At 42.3% G+C, this 12,552-nt stretch overlaps 1 protein-coding gene across 4 annotated transcripts in view; it reads left to right on the top strand.

Moving 5' to 3' along the window:
* The window catches only part of PTPRB (protein tyrosine phosphatase receptor type B), a 63,064-nt gene that overhangs the window by 39,572 nt on the left and 10,940 nt on the right, over window positions 1-12,552 (top strand). For all 4 annotated transcript variants that reach the window (XM_071799185.1, XM_065838269.2, XM_065838249.2 and 1 more), the window contains 13 exons: window positions 15-296; window positions 1,482-1,760; window positions 3,699-3,848; window positions 5,037-5,280; window positions 5,448-5,554; window positions 6,019-6,118; window positions 7,740-7,823; window positions 7,938-7,955; window positions 8,061-8,142; window positions 8,600-8,690; window positions 10,328-10,404; window positions 11,235-11,369; window positions 12,412-12,534. In XM_071799185.1, coding sequence (XP_071655286.1) covers window positions 15-296; window positions 1,482-1,760; window positions 3,699-3,848; window positions 5,037-5,280; window positions 5,448-5,554; window positions 6,019-6,118; window positions 7,740-7,823; window positions 7,938-7,955; window positions 8,061-8,142; window positions 8,600-8,690; window positions 10,328-10,404; window positions 11,235-11,369; window positions 12,412-12,534 — 1,772 coding nt within the window. The remainder of the gene's footprint in view (window positions 1-14; window positions 297-1,481; window positions 1,761-3,698; window positions 3,849-5,036; window positions 5,281-5,447; window positions 5,555-6,018; window positions 6,119-7,739; window positions 7,824-7,937; window positions 7,956-8,060; window positions 8,143-8,599; window positions 8,691-10,327; window positions 10,405-11,234; window positions 11,370-12,411; window positions 12,535-12,552) is intronic.

Here is a 12,552-nt window from a genome sequence, read left to right as displayed (position 1 = left end):
CCCTTTCTCTGTAGCACCCAGCCCTCCTAACACTGTGTCATTTACTGATGTGGCAAACACCTCTTTATCAATCACTTGGCTGGGTCCCCCAGACTGGACAGACTATGACGATTTTGAGTTACGGTGGCTGCCAAAGGATCCCCTCACAGTATTCAATCCCTACAGCAGCAGCAAATCCAAAGTACGCATCATCCATGGCCTGCGACCAGGCAGACTCTACGAGTTCAGCGTCAGAACGGTCAGTGGTGACAGCTGGAAAACATACAGTCAGCCACAGTCTGCAAGTGTTAGAACAAGTAAGTAACAATTTCCATCGCACTCTAACACTCTGCTGGAAAAGATGCGAAAACTCTGAAATCTTACAAATTCATTTTTCACTCCGTAATTCCCATTAATAAGTTCATGGATGACTGGCAATTCAGCTAGACTCTAAGCCCTTACTACGTGCAAGGTCAACTGTTTAAAGGTAGAAAATGGACATATGTTTGCAATCTTCACATCCAGAATGGGGCTGTTTGGTTGCAGAGCCTGAAACAGTCAATTTCAGGCATAAAATAAGGCTGAATGTTGAAATAATCAAAATGTTTCTGAACAATCAGACAGGAAGGATGAATGAAACCCTGCTGTACTAGATTTCAAATAGTAATCAAAGTCTTTCACTGCTCTGGGTTTCTGCCTTGTGTCTGTGTTTCCACATCATCTCTAGCTGTCTTGAGCAACCTCAGTAGCAGAGTGATTTGAAAAAGTGACCTGAATTGTAAAAATAACCGAGCCTTGGCAAACCCTCATGTCACTCGGGGTGGGATTCAGCTCCAAATTGACATCTATGTTTAGTAAGCTGAATACTTCTCTAGACTTCATTCAGCATATTAATTAAAACAAGAGGATAGCTGCCTCTTTCACCACTATTTAATCACTTAAATGTAGATGTCTGCAGTCTGAAAGTGAAATGCCCTCCTTGTTACATGTTGTGTGTTATAAACAGTGCTCCAATATTACACAGATAAAGCATACTTCTGTGGTGTGCTTTAGTAATATGGACACACCACATACTACCCAGGAAACCAGACCAATTGTGAGATGACAGTATCAGTACTGACTGATACCGTTGACCGCATGTAACCTGCAAATAAGTTGTAACAGAATTCTAGAAATCCGTTGCTTTCCAGTGTTGCTGTTCTTGTTAAGACTTCAGCAAGTAGTTTTGTTTGTTTGGGTTCTTTTTACACTTAATTACTGAAGCTTCTCAAACCTGGTGGGGCTGGTGTCACTAGATCTGACTTCATTTTGCTAAAATGAGTTAGACACCCTTACCTAATAATCAGTCAGTGCACATTGGCAGGAAAGGAGGGAATTCTGGCTCCCAGCCTCCTACCCTGATCAAATGGTTGATGCAGAATCTAGGGACCAGAGAGGGAGCAGAGACTGTATGATGCCTGTCCCTTTTCTCACTGAGCTTCAACTTCTCAACATTCCTCTAGAACCAGACAAGATACAAAGTCTTCATTGCCGGCCCCAGACCTCTACTGCCATTGCGTGTTCCTGGACTCCTCCTGATTCAGACTTCGATGGATATAGTGTCGAGTGCAAAAAAATGGACACTCGCGAAGTGGAATTTTCTAAAAGGATAGAAAAAGACAAAGCTCTGCTTAATATCATGACCCTCGTTCCCCACAAGCGATACCTGGTGTCCATCAAGGTGCATTCTGCAGACATGACGAGTGAAGTAGTTGAAGACAGCACCATCACAATGATTGACCGTAAGTGGAGTGCAGAGTTGCCGTGCAGGGAGGCTGTGAGTAGCAATAAGCAATTGCTTGTGTTGCTTAGACAGCAAAAGGAGTCCTGAACTCCACATGTGTGGCACTTGGAATCTGGTGGCCAAAATAGAGTGTACCTGTCCTTTGGTCCCCCATTGTGACAGACAATGAAGGATTTTAACAATATTGCCTCTTATTACAGTGCCAGACCCACCTATTTAGCTCATTCACTAAATATAGTGAGAAACATGAAAAATTATCCTGTCACTGTGATGTTTAGCACTAAAGATGTCATCATCATCACACACCTTTAGTTGTCTTCATGGTTGCTGCTTGGCTTCCTGTGCCTGGCTGTTTCCCCTTACAGATGGTAGCCAAATATTCTGCACAAATTCTCCTGCACAAATATCCATCAGTAAGGACATTGGGTTCTGGCACTGGGTATTCTTTGGGCTCTCTATACACTCTTCTGAGGTGCTACCTGACCCAATCACCTGTAGGAGTTATACTTGAGGGAGGATCACAGATTTCCATAGCGTGTGCTTGGAAACAGCTTCTTCAGTTTCTCCACCTGTAGGCTCTGTGTGGAAGGTAGCGGTAGCATCTGCTGATGCCTCTCACTGCCAGGCATGGCCATGGTCAGCCTGCCATTGCTGACCCTAGAGTTGCTCTAGTTCTTGCAGGACCTCTGGATTCAGTGGCAAAGCAAAAGCCTGAAGCACTCCAGGGCTCAATTTCTCAAAAATGACAGGATGGTCAGGAGGCTTATATTCAAGGATGCCTCTGTAGTGACTTATTAAAACCACACTTGTGTGAAATGCTAGATCAGAAAAATTATGTTGGGTTTGGGAGCTAGTGAGCTAAGCCACTGAGTTCAGTCACCAACCCACCTTCTCCCTTCCCCTATCTATTCCCTTTTAATTGCAACCAAGCCACCTCCTTCCTCTACCACAAAGGATGCTACACATTCAGATGTTGTGAGAAGTAGCTAGTCGTGTCAGAAGAATTAGACGAAGTCCTATTTGAGAGTTAGCTGTTTCACGTTTGCTCTTACTTGTTTTGAACAGTGCTGCTCTCCCGGGCTCTGCTTAATACTGAAGGCCCTACATCAAAGGAACACAAAAAATTGCAGCTAGGCTTTGTAGATCTAAGAGATTTAGCTGAACAACATACAAATGTGTGAATTATTGGTTCTTTTTGAAATTTGAAACCTTTTAAAGTTTAGCCACCTGCTTACATATTCGATATGTTTCCCATACATGTAATATAGTTTCAGTAATACAGATTTTTAAAATATGCAGCAATGTAGATCCTTTAAATCCCCATTTTTGCTGCACTGGTCTTCTGAAGGTATTTCCCTACATACCTTCCAGTTTACTTCTGCTGTGCTGCTGTTCAAGGTATAGCTTTCTATTGTACGAAGAAGATTTCTTATGGAAATTCTGCAGCCAGTCTGGAAGATGGTACTCTGTAGTTGAATGCTTTGTCTGGCTGACTCAGGACTGTTCCTCTGGAAAAGGAAACAGAAGTTTAGATGCTTAAACTAGGTGGCTTCCTGCAGTGAGTGTGTTAAGTGACCTCCAAATACCTGGCTTAAACCTGTGTCATTTTTAGCAGCTACAATTTCTGATTTCATAGATTTAGCAGGACTTTAATGCATTTCCGTGTGGGCTTCTGAAGGAATTCCTACTGAGGAGCTGCCACTGTTACTATAGTTAACTGACGGCTGGCGTATTTCATCCTTTGGCAGTTTCCCAGTGGGAGGTGAAGACACTTTCCTGGTTGCAAAGAGAATAGGATCAGATACTGGGGTCCAGTCGCCTGAGCTTTATTACAAGTTGCATTTCCTTTATTAGGCCTAGCTCATAGCAAATACGTATATAATGCTTTCTCTCCTTTTTTTTCTTTTTTTCTGTTTTTTTTTTTTAAATTACTCAGGTCCCCCTCAGCCACCTCCAGATATACGAGTGAACAAAAAAGAGGTGCTGATCACCAAATCCTCCATCAACTTTACTTTTAATTGCAGCTGGTTTAGTGATACTAATGGAGCTGTGAAGTACTTTACTGTGGTTGTCAGAGAGGCTGATGGTAAGTGTCACGATTTAATACAATTCTGTCCGTAGCCTGTAGGAGTTACATGGGGAGGTACACACCCATTACTACACAGCAAAGGGGCTTCTCCTTTCATAGAGGTTTTGGATCTATATCTGCTCCCTGCCTTAGGGACTTAGGACCTTCTTCTCCTATGATGGTCAGTAGCGACCACAGAGCTCAGCCAGAAGCAGTAGTTAGCTTCTGTGCACTGGGTTACACCCTCAGTATGTTCAGGAAATTTCCACAGGAGGAGACGTGATGGATGCCATTGACAGTGAATATAGAAGAAACTGCCTTGCTGTGCACAGGTCTCCAAAGGTAGTTTAAATGTTAGGTGAGAACACTAAGGCAACTCTTTTGCAGAGCCTCAGTAAGCCATGCTGAGAAGGCAAAGGTAGCATCTCCCAGGTGGTGTTTGCTCGCTGAAGAAAATGACTTTGCATGCAGCACTATAAAACAGAACAGAAATTGCCCTCGTAGCATGCATGTAAACCTCCTTTTCTGCAGTTGACCTGTATGTGACAGAACAGATAGATGTCTCAACAATTAATACCTTGTTTTTAGAAGTGGCTTCATTTACTGGCATGCCAGGACAAATTTTGTGACCCATGAGAAAGTTTTTTAGTCTCTTCATCCATCAGCCATCAGGAAAAAAAAACAGAGATAATATTTCCACTGTCTACTCTGTCATGTTTGTGCAGCTCATTGAGAAAGGGACTGCTCATTGAGAAAGGGACTACTCATTGCCATGGCTTTGCTACCTGAGTCTTTTACAGATTATCGTGTGGGTTTTGTTGTCAGTGTGTGGAATTTTTTTTTTACTTGCTTTTTGAAATAGCTGGTGGTAGGATCCAGTATTCTGGATCACAGGGATTCCCACCAACAGCACAGGAGGAGCTGTCATAGCATTGAATTTGACCTGCATTGTATCTGGAAAAGTTACAATGAGATCTTGTGAGGAAATCTGTCTGAATTTCCCCAGAAAAATAATAGCAAGATTGATACTAGAAACAAGGTACTCTAGCCACGGTATCTTTGTATTCACAAGGTCGCCTGTGCAGCCTCCAAAGAATGCTAGAAAGTTGTGTAGGAATATGTCTGTTAACAGTTCGAGTCTGTAAACTGTGTCGCATTAATGGCTGTGGTATGCAAACCTTCTGTTTTTCTCTGCACATGATGTAGGTAGTGAAGGACCAAAGCCTGATGAGCAGCACCCATTACCTTCCTACCTGGAGTACAAACACAATGACTCTATACGCATCTACCAGACAAATTATTTTGCCAGCAGATGTGCTGAAAACCCTGACAGTGACTATAAAAGCTTTGACATAAAGCTTGGAGGAGAAATGGAAAATCTGGGAGGAAGGTGTGATCCAGATCAGCAAAAATTCTGCGATGGACCTCTAAAGCCTCGGACTGCTTATAGGTTAGATTTATGTTGGTAGTTGTGCTCTGTCGCATTATTAGGCATGATGCTGTCTATGGTCATTGGAAAGGTTTTAGTTCTCTCTAAGGGGCAAATGAGGTCTTATTTTTCTGCTGTTGGTTCTGAACATCTGATGAGCTCTAACTATAATGGTACTGTTTTTTTAGGATCAGCATACGAGCTTTTACCCAGCTCTTCAGTGAAGACCCAAAGGAACTCCCAACACCGCTCTTTGCAGATACCTTCTTCTCCTTACCGATCACTACAGAGGCAGGTTCGTTTCAGGCTTGTTTGCCAATGACTGTAGCGTGATTACATATTGTGGCTCAGAACACTGGTATCTGAAACTATTTGCAAGGAATGGAAGAAAAAGATTGTTGTGCACATTCTCTGAAATGAGGCTGGAGCTGCGGCTTATCCAGCCTTAGCTTGAAAATTCAGCAGACTGCTTGATGGAGCTGCTGACAGGAGAGGAAGGGGTGAATGCCCAGTGAAGCTGTCACCAGTGGGGCTGTCCTTTCTTCTATTGTGGTTGGGAATGAAAGATTTTGTGCAATGTTTGGAAAATACAAGGACACAAAATCAGGGCCAGGTTTTAGCTAAGTGTTTAAATGCCTTACATTTCCTTGTATTTAACTATTTTCATGAGTTGATAATAACATATCCCTTGAAAGTTTTTGATTCTTTGATTCTTCATGTATTTTCCTCAAGATATATTAATACATGGTTTGTTTCTAGAGCCTCTGTTTGGAGTTATTGAAGGTGTGAGTGCTGGCTTGTTTCTGATTCTGATGTTAGTGGCTGTTACTGCCTTATTTGTCTGCAGACAAAAAGTTAGGTAAGTTGAGCCTCTTTATCAGTGTCTGTGATTGAAGTCAGGTCAAATTATATTCATTTAAGCAATACAATATTTAAAGTGTAACTGTAAAATTGGAGGAATGAACTGAACTATTCAACAGATGAAATTTATGCCCCAGCAACTGTGCACACTAAATGTAGAAATAATGACTTAGATATTAAGAGATCTGTATATTCTTGATTCAAGTACCTACTGATGTTAGTCAGAATTATCTCAGAGAGGATCCATGTAACTTTAGTTTTCAGTAGGAGTCTGAATATTCCTAAAAAAATGGTTTAGCATTCAGACTGAATGTCTTTTGTCAAAAATGAAATGTTTCGAATTAATTTCATCTGCATTGTAGATGGGAAGCTCTTAAAACTGTTAATTTAGACTTTATAATTTCAGTTCAAAATTCTTAACATGTGGCATTACTTCAGTGTCCAGAAGATTAGTTCAAACTTTACTTCTCATTTTTTGTCAATTATTGTTGTATAGTTCATGTTATAGATGAATATTAAAGAGTGAATTTTAGCTATTTTTTTTTTAAATTGAAATACTTTATCTCAACTTTGAAAAAAGCTTTATCCATTTAAACCATTTTGCATGACTGAAAGAGATATGACATTACTGATGTGAAATTCCGTGTGGTTTGTGAAAGGAAAACTTCAACATTTCCATTACATGGGAAACTGTGAAAATCTGAAATTCTTTTACTGATACAAGATTAGGTCTATTTTGGTTTGAATTCCCTTTTCAGATGCCAGAATTTCACATTGAAAAAAACCTGTTTTCTGACTAGTTGCAGCTTTTAGACAGAATGGATTTACCCTTTAGCAATGCTATTCTTAGGCTGTATGAACAAATTCAGTGTATTCCTCTACATGCCATCCAAAAAAACAAAAAAAAAGAGGCATAAATCATTAGCAACAACAAATAAAGTCTGCTTTTGCACATATATAGACTTGTGTGCTCCTAACCATCTCAGTACATAATGACATATAGAGCTTGATTATGTGTTTTCCACCTTGCCCATCTCTTTGTATTTTTTTAGTGTAGATAAACTTCAGATTAGAGTGGGGTTTCATGTTCTGTGTTGTATAGCCAGCAGGACTACAAATATACCAGTGTGGTTTTCTGTCATCATACACAAAGAGAAAGCGTTCTCTAAGGGAGGTATGCTACAGGAGGACATGAAAGGACAAAAGGCAACACTAACCCTATGGAGTTAGTACCATTTCTGTGGCTTTCCCAAAGCCCACTGTGGTGCTGCTACTTACTCCTGCTGTGAACCTGGGCATCTCCTAGAGGCCTGGTCTGCAGGGCCTAACTTAGCACAGGACACCCTCCTTAATGATAGTCTGGGCTGTGAGTGTTTTAGTGTTTCATGCCTGTGTGCATGTGTGCAGTCCACATCACTGTCACCAAACTAAAATACCAGGAAACTGTGCCACAGCTAAGACCCATGTCACATGATCAGAGCCGCAAATCAAAACGGGCTTTTTTAAATTCCTTTCTTTCGAACTTAACAACTTCTTTCCAATGTAAGTGATGTTATTGGCAGCTCTTACCAGTATCAGAACATAACAGTAAAACAGAATACCTTTTTCTTTTATTCCAGCAATGGCCACGAGAGACCTACAGCAAGGCTGAGCATTCGCAGGGACAGGCCACTGTCAGTCCATCTGAACTTGGGACAAAAAGGGTAACATCAAAAATTTTGTTTCTAAGAGCACTTTTAACATGGCATCATGGATGAGCAGTCCCATTTGATCACTCACTGACGAAGTGTTTCTTTTTCTTTTGAAATTGTCTCTAGGAACCGGAAAACTTCCAGGTAAAAAGAAAAATTTAATACCTAAAAAAGCTTCTTGATAACCAACTGGATAAATTATGACTGTGATTCATCCTGTGATTTTCTTGCTTCTGTTGAATATTTTAGTCCGATCAAAGTCAGTCACTTTGAAGCACACTTCATCAAACTTCAAGCAGACTCCAACTACCTCCTGTCCAAGGAGTATGAGGTGGGAGCCTAATGGAGGGAAAAGACTTAATTTATGAAGGGGTGGGCTGGCTGAAACAATGGGGTGATGCATTAGGAAGGCCTGCATTTGTTTGTTGTATTCACAGTAATCCAAATAATTTTGAGAGTCTCACCTGAACTCCACTTGTCCTAGTGCAGAAGCCGGTTCTGCATTTGGCATAGCATCTTCTGGTTGACAGCCTCTGCCTGATACTTCTCTGGCTGAGTTTGGGAGCATTCGTGTGGCACATCTGTGTGACAAAGCATGGAAAGCACCTGCTAGCCGTGCGCTTGCTTTAGAACAGTATGATTAGATACTAAATTTCAGTTTCTTTGTTTGTTTAAAAACAACAACAAACAACCTGGGGGAGAAAAAAAGTATCCGTGGCCTGTGTCCCCGTGTTCTGTCACATCCTTTAATTATTTTTTCCTCACATTTTATCCCTATTTTTTTGCAGGACTTGAAAGACGTGGGTCGAAACCAGACATGTGACATAGCACTTCTGCCAGAGAACAGAGGGAAAAATCGATACAATAACATATTGCCCTGTGAGTTTTAATTTTGGTTGTGTAATATTACATCATACCAGCTATTTTTCACATTTTTTAGCAAGCCTACTGGAATAGAGAGAGCAGTCAGTCCCCTCCTTCCTGTCAGACATGAAATACCTCTGCTAGCTCAGGTTCTGGTGCTTGGAGGCAGATGATGTATGGCACTGAATGGCTTCATGCAGACCAGTAATTTCATTTCGCACTAGAGGTGTAATGACTAGCATCCAGTCTAGAGAGAAAAAACTCCAGCTATGCTGTGTATTCAGTCACTGATGATAACAAGGATAGTAGAAATAACAGGAAGGTTGTTTACATACGGGGTATCATCCATTCAGTGCTTTTTGACAGCCTTGACAAATCTTCTTCAGAGGACACAGCAAACCTACTATACAGTGTAGAGCTACTGTGGTTCTGCATGGTAAGACACATAGAATCATATAATGTCCTGAGTTGGAAGCGACCCACAAGGATCATGAAGTCCAGCTCCTGTTCCTGCACAGGACAACCCCAGAATTCACACCATGTGTCTGAGGGCGTTGTCCTATCACTTCTTGAACACTGTCAGACTTGGGGCCATGACTGCATCCCTGGGGAGCCTGTTCCAGTGCTCCACCACCCTCTGGGTGAAGAACCTTTTCCTAATGTCCAACCTTAACCTTCCCTGGCACATCTTCCTGCCATTCCCTCAGGTTCTGTCATTGGTCACTAATGAGAAGAGATCAGCACCTGCCCCTCCTCTTCCTCTTGTGAAGAAGCTGTAGACCATGATGAGGTCTCCCCTCAGTCTCCTGCAGGCTGAACAAACTCAGTGACTTTAGCTACTACTCATACAGCTTCCCCTCTGAACCCTTCACCAACTTTGTGGCCCTCTTCTGGACACTCTCTTTGTGTGAGGTTAGCCCTGTTCTCCTGAGGCAAGACTTCTCATTGAGAGTTTGCTCCTTTAATCTGCTATCTGACAGTTTTGGAGGTAACCCATGCTGTGCATCGAGGAAAAACGCCACGTGACCCTCTGCTCCATGTGCTGCCTTGCCACTGAGTCTGGTATGTGCTTGTAGTGCAGCCTCACAGCATCTCCTGTGTTCTGCCTGCTGTGCCAGGCTGGGGAGCATGCCCACGATGTACAAGAAACAACACCTGACTGAGATCCAACATGGCATTGTCTCACAAATCAGTGACCTGGTGTCTTAGGCATCTGTCATACTGGAGATGCCACTTCTCCCAGGGAAGACTGGTGGCCTGCTTGCACATGTCAGGGTGCTGTGCAGATCACTGAAGCACTACAGCACTGGGCACTGCTCTCTAGTGCAGCTCACTGCTGTCAGCAACAAAGGAGGATGCTGTTGTGACTCTTTCAATGCCATAACAAATCCTGTGCAACTCAACAGAAGACTATTTGGATATTCAGTGCTTCCTTCTCACCCATCCATCTCTCCTAGTCTTTGGAACACTCCACAACGCTCACGGGTGAAAGAGGCAGTACAGATAAAAAGAGTTATCCCTCTAAATTATCCTTCCATATAAAATCCTTGTCATAATTCTACCAGTCCTTTTGCAAATGCATTCCTGTAAATGGGAGAGGGACTGAAAATCAAGACCTAGCCATAAGCCTCTTGTAATCAATTTCTTCCTAGATGATACATCAAGAGTGAAGCTTTCCAATGTGGATGATGACCCTTGCTCAGACTACATTAATGCAAGCTACATACCAGTAAGTGACTCAAGGATGGTATTTTATAGTCCTCCCGCCAGTGGTATTTTGTCCTTCATCTAAAACTGAATATAAAGCTGGATGCTTAAGGCTCCCCTCCCCCTTCATTTATTCACTTGAGCTGAAAGTCTGCGAACTCATTTTGTGGGTGTGCTGAAAGGCTGTGTCTGACTGCCATTAACTGTGAGTGATTTACCCAGCACTTAAGGACACTTTCTTAGATTGCTGTAGTTATGGAAGATAGCAGGTCTAATTGGCCAAGGACACGTTTTAAAGGTCACCGATTTTATAGTGTCCACAACAACTGTAGCTATCACTGCAGGTGGCACCCTCATTGTGGAACTGTAGCTCATCCTGACAGTGTTGGCACCTTGTAGGATGTTAAAACTGGCTGAAATGATTAAAATAATGCCCTTTGCCAAAGAGTCGTGATTGATAATAGCAGTGGCTTTAGCAATCTGGGTTTCAAGCCAGAACTCAGCTAATTTATTAAAAGCAGTAAATAAAACAAAAACCCCTAGTAGTTCCAAAATGGCTTGAGACTGTGCTGAACATAATTGAACTATGAAAAGCTTTCACTGCCACAAAAGGAACAGTATTTAGATACACTGCTGCAGTCTCTTCCTTCTCTCTGCTCCAGTCTCTTCCTTCTCTCTGCTCCAACCAGCCTTCTGTTTCCAGGTTCAGGGCAACAATTTAGCTCTCCAGACTATTGTCCCAGGCAGGGAATTGTTGCTGCAGAGCCCTGGCTGGAACTTTGTGGCCTGTTCAATTGCTAAATCTTATTTTTCTGCCTTTATGGAAACTAACGGAGTTCTCTTTCTTTGCAGGGCAATAATTTCCGCAGGGAATACATAGCAACTCAGGGTCCTTTGCCTGGAACCAAAGATGAGTTCTGGAAGATGGCATGGGAACAAAATGTTCACAATATTGTCATGGTAACCCAGTGTGTTGAGAAGGGCCGGGTGAGCAATGACTCTTCTTTATTATTAATGACTGTTTGAACATCTGTTAAAAGTTTATGCTTATTATTTACATCACACTAATGCCAAAGGTGCCAATCAAGGAGATACAGAGTAAGAGATAAGATATGTGATCTACAGACTGGAGACAGATTAAGGCCATGAAGTGAGTTGGTAGTGACCATCCCCAAATCACACAGCAAGTGGAGACTAGAGTTAGGAACAGAGCTCAGTGCTTCTGGTCTCTAATCACTAGTACTAATGTAATCTCCTTAAGCATGCAGCAGGACAACCACCAGCAAAAAAATACCTGTTTATCACATCGACTTCAATCAACTAGTACTTTAAATATAAGCTCTAGAAAGCAAGTGTTGATCATGAAATACATGGAATTCTCTCTGATGCATAAACCTTGGTGTAATAAGCCAAGAGACCACTCACACACGTAACAGTCTTACTGAGTGCAAGTGTAGGTAACTTATTTAGCTCTCTCAGCAGTCCACCTCCCCAGGTATGACCACATTTTGCACCCTTTGCAAGACAGGAACTAGATCTATAACAAAAAAGAAACAAACTTGAAGTGGCACATAGCAGGATATTTCCTTACAGTTTACAATTTTTTCTTGAGACGGCAAGAGCAGATGCAGACGTCTCCTACCCCTCACTGGCTCTGAGTGGGACCATACCATCAAATCTCAGCAGGCACTGGAGACCTAGCTCTCATCCAGGCAGAGCTCTGATAAGAGCTGGTGCAGAAAGTGTTGTGGTATCCAGAAAAGGGCATCAGTGAAGTGCTTCCCATTCCCCCCATCACAAACATCCTCGAAGAGAACTGCTACTTCCCAGCTCCATCCTAGCCCATTCCCATCCTAGGCCCTGTTTGTTGAGCTGACATGGCAGGGGATTATGTCTCTCTGAATTCAGCTGCTGCCTTTCCTCCTTCATCCTCAGGCACAGGAGGTCTGAAATCTACTTCTTCCAGTGCTGGATGGAGGCATAGTTTACAGCTGTTACTGACACTAAATCTTTTCTTGTGTCCCTGCAGGTGAAGTGTGATCACTACTGGCCCCTTGACCAGGATTCCTTATACTATGGAGACCTGATCGTTGAGATGCTGTCTGAATCAGTGCTCCCTGAATGGACAATACGAGAGTTTAAAATCTGCAGTGTATGTCTGTGTTCATAT

This window comes from Patagioenas fasciata, chromosome 1 (assembly GCF_037038585.1).
Source record: "Patagioenas fasciata isolate bPatFas1 chromosome 1, bPatFas1.hap1, whole genome shotgun sequence".
In the NCBI taxonomy this organism is placed as follows: Eukaryota; Metazoa; Chordata; class Aves; order Columbiformes; family Columbidae; genus Patagioenas; species Patagioenas fasciata.
This window is presented reverse-complemented; position numbering and strand designations above follow the sequence as displayed.